Source organism: Condylura cristata, unplaced genomic scaffold, assembly GCF_000260355.1.
Source record: "Condylura cristata isolate star-nosed mole 26May11 unplaced genomic scaffold, ConCri1.0 scaffold00030, whole genome shotgun sequence".
In the NCBI taxonomy this organism is placed as follows: Eukaryota; Metazoa; Chordata; class Mammalia; order Eulipotyphla; family Talpidae; genus Condylura; species Condylura cristata.
Genome location: NW_004567131.1, coordinates 26,043,448 through 26,055,601, shown reverse-complemented (window position 1 = coordinate 26,055,601; position 12,154 = coordinate 26,043,448). Strand labels below are relative to the sequence as shown.

General features: G+C 42.7%; 1 protein-coding gene across 1 annotated transcript in view; it reads right to left on the bottom strand.

Annotated features, from left to right (window-relative positions):
• Positions 1 to 12,154, bottom strand: part of APBB1IP (amyloid beta (A4) precursor protein-binding, family B, member 1 interacting protein) — a 54,289-nt gene that overhangs the window by 19,903 nt on the left and 22,232 nt on the right. Inside the window, exons 4-7 of the mRNA XM_004691310.2 lie at positions 11,240 to 11,532; positions 8,390 to 8,467; positions 2,955 to 3,114; positions 1,727 to 1,848 (exon numbers count right to left, since the gene is read on the bottom strand). Coding sequence (XP_004691367.1) covers positions 1,727 to 1,848; positions 2,955 to 3,114; positions 8,390 to 8,467; positions 11,240 to 11,532 — 653 coding nt within the window. The remainder of the gene's footprint in view (positions 1 to 1,726; positions 1,849 to 2,954; positions 3,115 to 8,389; positions 8,468 to 11,239; positions 11,533 to 12,154) is intronic.

Genomic DNA, 12,154 nt, shown 5'->3' with positions numbered 1-12,154 from the left:
TCGAACTCATGCGGAAGTGGCTTTAGCTTCTCAGTGCTGTGCTTTAACCCACTGCGCCACCAGGGAGGGCCCCCTGGATGCTACTTTTATACTCAAGGTCAAAGGTGTCACCTGAGACGTTCTGCAACATGGTGGTCCTGAATACAATTCCCAGATTCTCACTGTACATATATTATTCATGACTTAAAGGAAGTATTTTCAAAAAGGACAATGCTTTTTATTACGTAGCCTGTTTCTGAATTAAAATATAACAAATCGTACATTTTCACTGCTCTTTTTCTCTATCCCAGTGCCACAGGCAGTAAAATTGAACAACCAAGGCAAGAGTATCCTTAAAATAGGAAGCATTAATAAATCAGTATATCAAGGTGTATTGGATTAGTGTAGCCAAACAGAAGTAAAAATAGGAGGAGGAGTTAGTCACAGATTTTTTTTTTTTTTTTTGGCATAGAAGAACTGTAGTGTGGCCAGAGGAGTGGGGGGTGGGTGAGAGGTTTCACTAGAGACAGAGTGGGGAGCAAAGCAGGCGTATTTACTGCCAAGGGGAGCAGTGGGAGGGACAGGAGAGGTCTGCTGTGTCATTGGGTCAGCTTCCTGGCCAGGGCTTGAACTCAGGCCGTAGTGGGGATAACTCTGAGACCTAACCCCTAGGTCACCAGGAAGGCACAACAGTTGTTTTGAATGCTGAATCTAAAGACATTAAGTGGATTCTTTAAGACTCTTTCAAGGAAGCCCACAACAGATCTGAGGCATCCAGGAAGTGAGGGGAGGAGGAGAAGAGGAGAGAAGGCAGGAGAAGAAGAGTGTGTAACAGGGTGGTCCCTAGGAAAAAGGGAAGTTCCAGGTTCCCTACCCCACCCAGAAGGAGGGTGGAGCTGAGCAGAGAGAAGGAGAAGAGAGAAGAAGGGAATGAGGCTGGATGGAGAACAAGACGGAGACCTAAGGAAGCCATATGGAGTAGCAAGCATGTGATGAAGAAACCGTGCTTGTTTCCTGACCTTGGATTGGTTAAGGCAGATGTGGGTGAGATACCTGTAGGGAGGTGACTATGGCAGTGTTTATATTGATTTTGATGTTGCTCTTTTCCTCCCAGATTTGTCTGGCCATTTCTGACCCTTTTCCATGGGTCCCGCCCAGAAGGTGCTTTAGTCCTGTGGCAGCTTTCAGGCCTTGCTTTGGGCCAATCCCTTTTGTGTTGACTTTTGCCCACAAGGGGATGGGTAACTTCAGGAGTTTTAGAAGTTATATTCTTTGTGTTCCGTATTGTATATTTACTGTATTAACGTCCCTTTTCATTGAAGTTTTATATGTTTTGTCTTGTTGCGGCGGATGGCAGAACCCACTTAGAGCAGGCAGGTTTTGGGGCTTCAGGGGTGCCCCTCCCTCCCCCTGTTCTGGAACAGATTTGGGGTGCCCTATAACAAGTGGACTATGGTGGAGGACTATGGGTGCTTTGTGTAGGGAACTATGGTGAGCACACCTGAGGGGAGGGAACCTATATTGAGAAAAAACAAACCAGTATATAAAATAATGACACATCATTAACAATAGAAAAAGCCTTTAAAGGGTTTTTACTTTGCATATGTTCCAGCCCTTGAATCTGTGTTCATTTGAAAGAAATGTATTTGTGAATTTTGTAAGATAATGAATGATGTGGTTAGTACATGAGTGACATTAACAAATCAGCTATATTTTATATGATTTAATAATATACAAATGACCTTACCTGGGGGTTTTTAAATACAGAGTATTTTTCCTCTTTCTCCAAAAATAGCACTTTATTTTCTGTGTCCCTTGTCCAGTCTGATAAGACTTCAACAACATTTTCATGATCTTCAAAAAACCTTTCTGATGAGACAAGAAACGTTTTCATTCAGAACCCAGGTGTTAGGGTTTCTAAGAAACAAGCTCATGTTGATGAAAATGCAATGCTTCACACTTCTAATCAGTTTTTAGAAATTTCTAGTTCTTGCAAGATGTCACTCTGTAACATCCTTGTTGAATTTACTTTTTCTTTCAGGTCTCTGGCTTATTTTTCATTAAAAAAAAAAAAGCAACAGAAACTGCACTACAGTGAGAATGCTCAGTGGCTGCACTTCTTTCAAATGACATTTTTGACTTGAGACAGTTCCAGGTGGAGGTGAAGAGCCTCTCTGTAAAACAATGACACAGTGCCTGGTTCAACTGTTTTGAGGTGCATGATAAGAACTCATCATGATAAGAAAACATCACTCCCTAAACTCTAAAACCAGGTGGGAGTGTCTGAACCACACCTAAACATTAGGAAGACTTTCCTTTCTCTGTTGCCTCAGGGAGTTGAAGCGGAGGCCAGGGGCTGTTCATTGTACAGTGTCCACAGCCTCCAGAAAGAAGAACTTCCACCTAAATCTTCTAAAAGAAGCGATTCTAGATTTCACCAGGCCTCCGGGAGGCTGTTCTGTGAGCAGCTTTAAGAGTGAGAGGAAACACAGTATTGCTTTCTGCTTTTTTTCCTTTTGACTCCATCAATTTTGACCATCTGTCTTTTGCTTTTCAGGGCTGAGCCTCCTCAGCTAGACAAAGTGTCGGACATTAGGTTAATAATGGTTTGGGGAGAAGAGGAAATGACCAGTGACGTGAGGCCTGTGGCATAATTACGTTAGCTACAGTTGAAAGGTAAACTCCAGGCACTTCTGTTGACCGATACCCAGGTTTCCCATAATCTGCTTTGCTTACTACGCCTGCAGTAAAAAGTATCAGTTTCTCTTATAGATTCCCTGGGGAAGTAGCAGTAATAATGCTGATACCCCCTCAAGGCCTGGCCACCTGTACAACCTGAGTGTCTTCCCCACAAAGAAATGAAGAGGCAGGCAGTGAGTCTGACGCGAGGGAAGTGAAAGACAGGAAGTCTCTGCACCTTTGAGCCATAATAAAGTGAACACACGGGTCTGGAGTTCTGCTGGGATGGGACTTACCAATTTGTAGTTCTGGGTAAATTTCATACAGACACCAGTCTACGTTGCAGTCACAGTGGGTCTTCTCAAAAAGGTTGTCGAGAACGTCTCGGACCAACTGCCGCTCGTCCACCATCAGCGACTTGGTGCTGCTATCATTCATGTGCACCTTGACGACCAGCTGAGGAGAAAGCCATAGAGAAGCTGGTAAACTTCAGCCAATGGAAGAAGCCCGACAGTCAAGGGCTGTATTGCTACAGTTCCTGTGAACTGAAGTAAGAATGTGAACCTCAAGCTCACTCAACATGAATTCCCTCCAAGCCCAGGCACTTGTGTTAGCTACTAGGGCTATAGAGGTGGAGAAAACAACTCACAAAAACAGAAAAATACACAATATAGTCCAGGTTTGGGGCCTTCCCCGGTGGCACAATGGGTTAGGACGCAGCACTGCAAGGGGACGCTACTGCCTCAGTGCGAGTTCGATCCCCGGCCCCGGAGGTGACCCACATGGCACAGAGACCTCTCCTGACCCACCCACTGCTCCCCTCAGCAGTGTACTTCGTTGATCTGCTTGCTCTGCTCCCCACTCTTGTGAATCCTCTCATCACCCCTGCACCTCTGGCCTGTACCCCAGTTCTGGATGCATAAATAAATAAATCTTAAAAAAAAAATTCCAGGTTTGGAGACTGTACTGTATTCCAGTGGGGGAGACAGAAAAGAAGCAGAACCAAGAGGTGCTGGCGCTCTGCTCTCCTGCCATCTCTCTGTTACTCCTGCAACCCAGAAGCATTTCTGGTTAACGCCATGTCCATACCTTTATACTATTTTTTTCTCATTTGCTCAGCTGCAAAGGGTCTCATTTCATGCAACTCGATGCTTCTGACACAAGGTGGTTAGTGTACAATGCCGTGAAGGCAGAGTGTCAGGACCGCTGAGCATCGCCGAGGGGCTGATGAAAGGCGGCTTGGCCCATGGCTGACATGGAGGTGGAGCAGGAGAGGTGAACGCCGGCTGAGAACACGCCACTGCGGAGGAGGCCTGCAGGCGAATCCGTAGTCTGGTTAGCTTTCATTCGACTGCGTGCTTCAGCTCTCTACCTGATAAGGAGATACACGCTTCCATCTTCTGTTTAGATTCTGTTTAGAATCTGCTGTTTAGATTCTGGAGAGTTGTTCTCACTATGGGAAGTTACACTGTCCTGAGACCTCACATTTCCATGTGTCATAATTTTCGTCTTCCCATTTCTCTACTTGCAGTGTCTCGATTTCATTTTCCTTTTTAATATCTCTATCAGTAACTTAGGAGGTTCAGTGTTCTGACCTTTCACACAGTTGGTTATTCACACTGGCCTTGGTTGGCTCCAGTACGTGCTGAAATCTGCGGCCTGTGCCTGCGGTGCAGGCAGGGCAGGGCCTGGGAGGAGCTGAGATGTGGGTGCCGGGCTGGCTGGTAGTTGGTGGCACCCTGACACTCCTCTCTGGTGTGAGGCTCAGCGCCTCAGAATCTCTCCGTGTGCTGTCTGAGCTGAGTACCAGCCCCAGAAGGTGGGAAGGGGAGAGAGGATTAGAATACCTGCTCTGTTGCTTCTCTGTGGGACCCCAGCCTCGTGTCACTCCTCCACCAGTCCCCTTTTTGGGGCTATGTGCTGTCACGTGCCCTCTGCTCCTTCTCCACAGAGCCTCTGGCTGAGCCCACAGCCCGGCCACCAGAGTCCCCTCCTCCAGGCCACAACCCCGAGGTTCCTCCCTCCACCCATTTCTGGTTTGGTGAAACACGAATCTTCTGTGTCAGGTCTTCTGAAGTGCATGCACGGCCACTGCCCAAGGACAGTCAGGTCCCACTCCTGTGCGCAGGCTGCCTTCTTCTCCTTTCCCTCTGACTCACGGCTCCAAGGACCTCCGCCGGCCCTGCTGCCGCTGGCCTGCTGCACTTGGGGCCCTGGCAGGGCCTGCTCCCCTCCCCCTCTTCCCCCTCCATCATGGTCTGGCTTGGTTCTGCTGTGATCCAGCTGTGAGGACACGGAAGAGGCGAGTCTGGTGTCCGCTCTGCCGCCACCTTATTGCTTCCTCCTTTGTCTCCCTGTCCATCACTTGTCTTCCTCCTCCATTGTTTGTGTGTTGGCTGCTTCCTCATCTTCGGCCATCTGTTCCAGGCAAATATAGAGCGGATGAAAGGGCCTGTCTTCAAAAAGTCTGCGCTCTGCGAGTCAGTCTCTCTGAGACGGTTCTCTGGCTCACAGATGCCCCATTTTTCCAAAATTTGCTTCTGCCACTTCGTTTTCAGGAAAGCCTGACCCAAGCCATTGTTTTTGCTGATGGAAAGAAATCCCTTCCTTTTCTTTTGCAGGCTAAACACAAGAATATTCTACTCCTGTGTCATTTGCAATATTTTTATAATTTTTTTGCTTTAACTATAAAATTTATAAATGGAATTGTTCTATTGTGTCCTATAACTTTAAAACAGCAACCTTGCAAAAGAGAATAAGACCATGCTATTTCCAGCTCCAAAAGCTTTGGCCACGTGCCATGTACTGCACCCATAACCCACAGTGATATCAACACCCTACAGAACACTTGAGGGCAAAGTACTTTGAGCAGACTTGGTTACCAACTTTTTGAAAAGTGTGAAAGCATCTTGCTTATTTGACTAATGTACATTTATCTCTTCATTGTATTTGTGTGTGTGTTCTGTGCCACATATAGCCTTTAAAAAATACATCTGGACTGTCTGTCCATTGTCAGAAACGATTATAACTTGTTCTTCTTACTTTCCTTCGCTGCTGATCAGAATGGCGTCTATTTGCATCTTCTTTATAGATTCGAGGCAGCCTGTGCTTGTGTTCACAGTTAGAATTCACCTGTCTGCAGGTCCCACACCACACCTACGAGGAGCTGGTGTCTTCTTGCTGCTGATCTTTGTTCAAATGCTGCCTCCTTAGAGAGACCTCCCTGACCACCAGGTCATTCACTCTATTACTTCTTCCTGTTTTAATTAACACTTATCTCTCCTGCATACTTAACTCTATACAAGCAGAGTTTAAAATGCCTGACTGCTTACCCTCTGTATATCCTTGTTTTGCAAGATGAGGATGCACCAGTTGAGATTACAGAAAAAACCCTGAAGTAGCTTCTAATGTGTGTGGAGGATGTGCATCAAATGAATACAATAAACAAGAAAAGTAGATGGTAATAAGCACTGAGGAGAAAACTTAGGGAAGGTAGGAAGTACGGGGGCTGGGTGTACAAGCCAGAGAGGAGAAGCCCCTGTGAGCAGGTGATCAGACTTAGAGAAAGAACAGAGAAACCCCCTCAGAATCTGGCAGGTATCACACTCCCAGACTTCAAACTATACTACAAAGCCATAATCATTAAAACAGCATTGTACTGGAACAAAAACAGACACAGACCAATGGAACAGAACAGAAAACCCAGAAATAAAGCCACATATGTACGGACAACTAATCTTTAACAAAGGAACAGAGAATATGCAATGGAACAAGGACAGTTTGTTCAATAAATGGCACTGGGAAAACTGGACCACCATAAGCAAAAGAATGGAAGTAGGCCACTACCTTGCACCATGCACAGAAATCAACTCAAAATGGCCTGAACATAAGACCTGAAACCATAAAATATATAGAAGAAAAATATAGGTAAAACGCTACAAGACATACATCTCAGTAACATTTTTAAAGACTCATCCCCCAAGGCAAAGAAAGTAAAGAGAAGAGCTTTTAAGGCAAGGGGGCAGCAAAGTGCAAAAAACAGGAGTGTCTGGGGCATGTGGAGAGCAGCAGGGAGACAAGTCGCCAGGAGGGGTGAGAGAGGGAGAGCCACAGTAGGCAGGCTCAGTCTATGTGGGGGGTTTGATTTTGTTATGTGAGATGAGGCACTGTGGAGGCTTCTGAGTAAAGGAGGTCCAGCAGGAGAGGATGGGACTAGGAACACGTGAGGAGAGGCTGCTTAAGGCACATGGCAGCTCAGCCACAGTGACACGAAAGAGGAGGGACCACGTGTCACACACGCAGGCAGCAGGCAGGGAGGTGGAATACGGGAGCTCATGGCGCTTTCCTTCTGAGTGCTGTTTTCTCTGAATGAAGGCAGTGAAGCGATTGGGTGGGAGAAAGTGGATGAGGAAAGAGGGACGAGAGAGAAATAGTTTTTTAGATTAATCGGAGAGGGTTTGGATGGGGGAGGCTCTGACAGGACTGAAGGCTCAGGTGCTGAGCAAGTGGGGTGGAGGGTTAAGCAGGACTGATCAAGATGAGCACAGGGGATGGAAGGGCAAGACAGCTGAAAATAAATAACTTCAAAAACTAAGGAATTTTGTCATGTGTGGAAGAATGTAAAAATGTTGACACATGTTTGCAGGGAATGGAGCCTGTTTGATCTGGAAAGACTTTCATAGATGAACCCTGAAGGTCTGGACCGAGGGAGAATCAAGGAGTATTTATTGAACATTGCTCAACATGTTCTGAACACTTTTATTCAAAGAGCTGTGAGCAAGACTTTGGGAACACAGAGCCCGACATGGAAAGAACAATTTATCCAACTCTACATTAAAAATTTCTTAATGTGTCTCAGAGATGGCATATGCTTTAAGAATTGAAACATTGCTTCATCTCTGTCTTAATTTACCAAATTGACTATTATTCACACAACTGTTCTAGATATATGCTTCTAATGAGGTAAGCAACATGTGTTTCTGTTATAAAACAAAGCGTATGTTCCTGAAAAAGCCTATGTTCTATGAAACACAAACACACAGTCAAATTACAGGCTTCCTGGGAAAGTAGGGTCGGGGTGGTCACTGAAAACCTAGGCAACTTTGAAGCCAGAACAACTTTGGTACTTCAGGAGATACCTGGCTATCCAAGGCAGGCAAGGGGGTGGAGGCTGCCACAGGTGATATGAAAAATGCAGACTGAGGGGAGGTTGAGGGCAGGAGAGATCTGACCCAATTAAGGCAGGTCCAGAAGGTGGCGCCACCTGTGGTCAGCCCAGAGCTGAGCAGAAACTGAGGGGGACCTGTGCAAGGGGGAGGGAGGGTGTCCTGGGGGGACACATTTGCTTTAACACTTGTTGAAATAGAGCAGAAAAGGTGCCTTGAAATAGAGCGGAAAAGGTGCCTGCCAGTGCAACAACCACGCCAAGGCTTTCTCTTTCCTTTCCCGTGGAAGGTTGTAATTCTATTCCTGCTAGTCCCAGGAAGCTGCCAAGGAAAACAATGTGTAAAATAAAAAATGATGTAAAAGCCTAGGAAATGTCCCTGTTTGTACTACCAGGTGCCCCTTATTTATCAAACACAAATGAGCTCACTGATGGTACAGAAAGAATAATTCATCTCTGTCCTTAAAAAATGTAGCAAGTTGGAAAACACCACTTGAAATTTTTATTTAGTCAATGATTGAGCATAATAAAATGTCACCACACATGCAAAAGGGAGTCATAGCTTACCTTCTTCACCTTGGCCTCCTTCAGTTTTTCCAGTGCTAGCTTAATTTTATCAGCCTTAGCTTGGGCTTCTGCTTCTTTCTATAAAACATCAAGAAGATACTCAATACAATCCATGGAATAATAGCAACGACTACCCATGCCATTGTTAACATCTTCGTGTATGTTGAGAAAAAGGTCATGGTTAGGAGTACGCACTTCACATGATCAATTTTCAAAATTTAAATGACTGTAACAAAAATATTCAAAGATATAGAAAATACTCATCCTTTGTATCTTAGAATAGTGAGTTAAAAGAGGAAATCATGACTCTACCAGAATACATATTGAGACCACAAAAATACCTGCTTGCTCAAAAGTAAGGTTTAATTTGAGGAATCAGTAAGTGGATATCAGTTCCTGAAACTCTAGCAATTTTAGGGGCCAGAAAACACTTTCTGGGATTCTTAGCTTTTTATTAGGTTCCTAAAGGGAATTCCAAAATTTAAGCCTTCAACCCAAATGCAAATTTAAAAGTAAACAAAACAAACAAAAACCCTGACAAGCATGAGCTAACAGAAGAGAGAATGGAATATTTTATGAGCCCAAAGCCCTGTGAATTTTGCAAGTTAATACTCTGGGAATAGGATTATTAAGACTCTTGTACCTATTTATGATGGAGAGGAAATGAACTTTCCAGGTTATATTCTAATTAATAGAAAGCAGACATATATCTTCTTTCATTAGTGGTTCTTTACATTTTTTTGAGCCACCATCCCTATAGAAAATATGTTGAGGCCCTCCCTGTTGGCGCAGCGGGTTAAAGCACAGCACTGAGAATCTAAAGCCACTTCCTCATGAGTTCGATTCCCGCCTGCCCCGGAGGTGACCACATGGCGTGGCAGACCTCTCCTGACCCACCCGCTGCTCCCCTCAGCAGTGTACTTCGTTGATCTGCCTGTTCTGCTCCCCACTCTGTCTCTGGTGAATTCTCTCACCCCCCCACATCTCTGGCCTGTATCCCAGTTCTGTATGCACAAATAAAAAATAAAATCTTTAAAAAAAAAAAAGAAAATATGTTGAAAGTGATGAAGCCCATAAAGGTTCAGATATGCTCTAATTTTGCATACACTTTCAGGGAATCATGATCTCCTTAAAGTCTTCATGGACCCATTTTAAAAGCTTCTGCTTATTAGCATGGTTACTATAAAAAAGACAAGAGACAAACATTGACAAGGATGTAGAGAAAAAGAACACTTGTGAACTGTCAGGGGAGTAAATTGGTGCAGCTACTATGGAATATATATGGACTTTCCTCAAAATACTCAAAATAGAACTAACATATGATCCAACAGTCCCATTTCTGGATATTTATCCAAAGGAAAGGAGATCCCTATCTCAAAGAAATATCTGTTTTTCTGTGTTCACTGAAGCTTTATTTACAGTATCTGAGACATCGAAACAACCTAAGTGGTCCATTAACAAATGAATGTATAAAGAAAATACAATATATATCATGCATATGCATGTCTTCATATATATGTGTGTGTGTATGAGTGACTATTATTCAGCCATGAGAAAGAAGAAAATCCTGCCATTTCTGACAGAGTGGATGAATCTTGGAGGCAACATGCTAAATGAGATAAATCAGACAGAGATAGACAAATACTGTATGGTTGCACTTTATGTGGATTTCAAAAGAACTAAACACGTAGAAAGAGAGAATACAATGGTGGTGGTTTCCAGGAATTTGGGGGAGGGACATTTTGGCTGAAGGAAAATTTTCAATTGGATGATAAGTTCTGGAGATCTAAGATACCATAGGAAGACTAAAGTTAATGATACTGGGCTATGTACTTGAAAACTTCTGAGAGTGTAGATCTTAATATTCTCTCTCTCTCAAGCAAAGGTAATTATGTGAGGTGATGGGGCTGTTAACTAACCTTATGATGTCAATAATTTTGTAATAACATTTGTTTAAATCACCATGTTGCACATCTTAAACTTACACCACCTTATGTGTCAATTATATTTCAATATTCTATAAAAAAATTTCTGGTCTACATAGACTGCCCATTTTCAAACACTCTTACAGCAATAACTACATAACTGAGCAGTGAGTATGATAACATGTAAATTGCTTGATATATTTAACACTTGATATTTGTTCATATTTAATATTTGGTTCATTCAAAAGTCATGGGAATTTCAGTGTTATCAGGCTCATATTTATGAAATACTATTCAATATCACATAATACAACAAATGTAGAAGTCACACGAAATACTAGATTCTTATTCTCACATATTTTAAATTTAATTATTCTAAAAAATCCTTAAAAGTGCTTTTGAAGCACTTTTATAAGACCTATTATAAGTTGGTATCCCAAGTAATGATTATATGAATTTTCCATCTCTTTACTTTCCCATCGAGAAATTTTTAGTACCCAGCTGTCATAACTGCCTGCTCCACAACACTTTCCCCCACTGACAATATTACAAGGGACACAGATGTATCTTTGTACTCTTAAACAAGGGTGCCAAATTCAACAGAATTCCATTTAGTTAAATTCAGAAAATATGTAACAAGCTCTTTATATTTTTTACCAGAGATACAAACATAATATTATCAGTTTATACCAACTTAATAAAATATTACCTCCAAGTTTGAGTATTTTCAGGAAATGCTATGTACAAATATATATTCTAGACAATCCAGAATAATTCTTGAGTATGGCCCTAATGTGTTCTTTGTACACACCTGTGTGTCTCATTTATGGAAGACTTTGATTTTTCAATGAACATACTTGTATTCTTGTTTTTTGGCATCTCAGTGCGCCAGGTTCACAGGCTTATGAATATAACCATCACTTACTGGAGAAAGAGGCTCAGGCGGTGATGGTGGCGGAGGTAGTTCTAGTACAGGGTCATCTGGTGGAGGTGGCAGATCATCTTCACATTGGCTGATACTAACTGCAGCAACATTTGTTCCAGAACCGAGAGGTTCTGTGCCACTGCAAGTTGATACTCCCGGAGATACTGAAGGAAGTTGATTCTGAGAGGATTTTTTCTGTGCCTCGATTGTCCTCTGCTCCGCTTCACTTATGTCTGCTACCAGCTCTGCCATGAGAGCATCTAAATCTTGGTCTTCCAGTGCATTTAAGGACTCTGATTGGGAAAATCACATTAATGATCAAAACAAGGATTCCAAGGATACTGGGAAAAACTGAAAGAAGATACATTTTTTGACTGAACTTTTTTATTTTCTTATATTGTTTTTCATTTTTGTACAGCATTTGACTTCTCCCCTCAGGCATCATCCCCATTATTCTCCCCCAGTCATTGAAAGAAGATAATTTTAAGAGTAATATGTAAGTACTGGTAACAGGGAGTAGGAGGCGGGGGAAATCAGGGGAAGGTTGGTAAAAAGTACACAGTTTCAGTTATGAGTAAGGTCTGTGGTGATAATAAAAAATATAGTGAATATAGTTGATAATACTGTGTTGTACAATTAAAATTTTCCAAGAGAGTATAACTTAAATATTCACACACAAGCCTGCAAAAGTAGAATGTGAGATGACTAATGTGTTAATTAACTCAGGGCAGGTAATTTTTTTCACAATGTATACATATAGCAAATCATATACTTTTATTTGCCAATCATACAAATAATACCCCTCCCCCCAAAGGAATAGTTCCCTATATTGGAAGATCTCATAGATTACCTATAAAGTCAAATCAAGCACACAATTAGCTGTGTTAGTAGGGAATTCTTGTTAATTTTGAGACA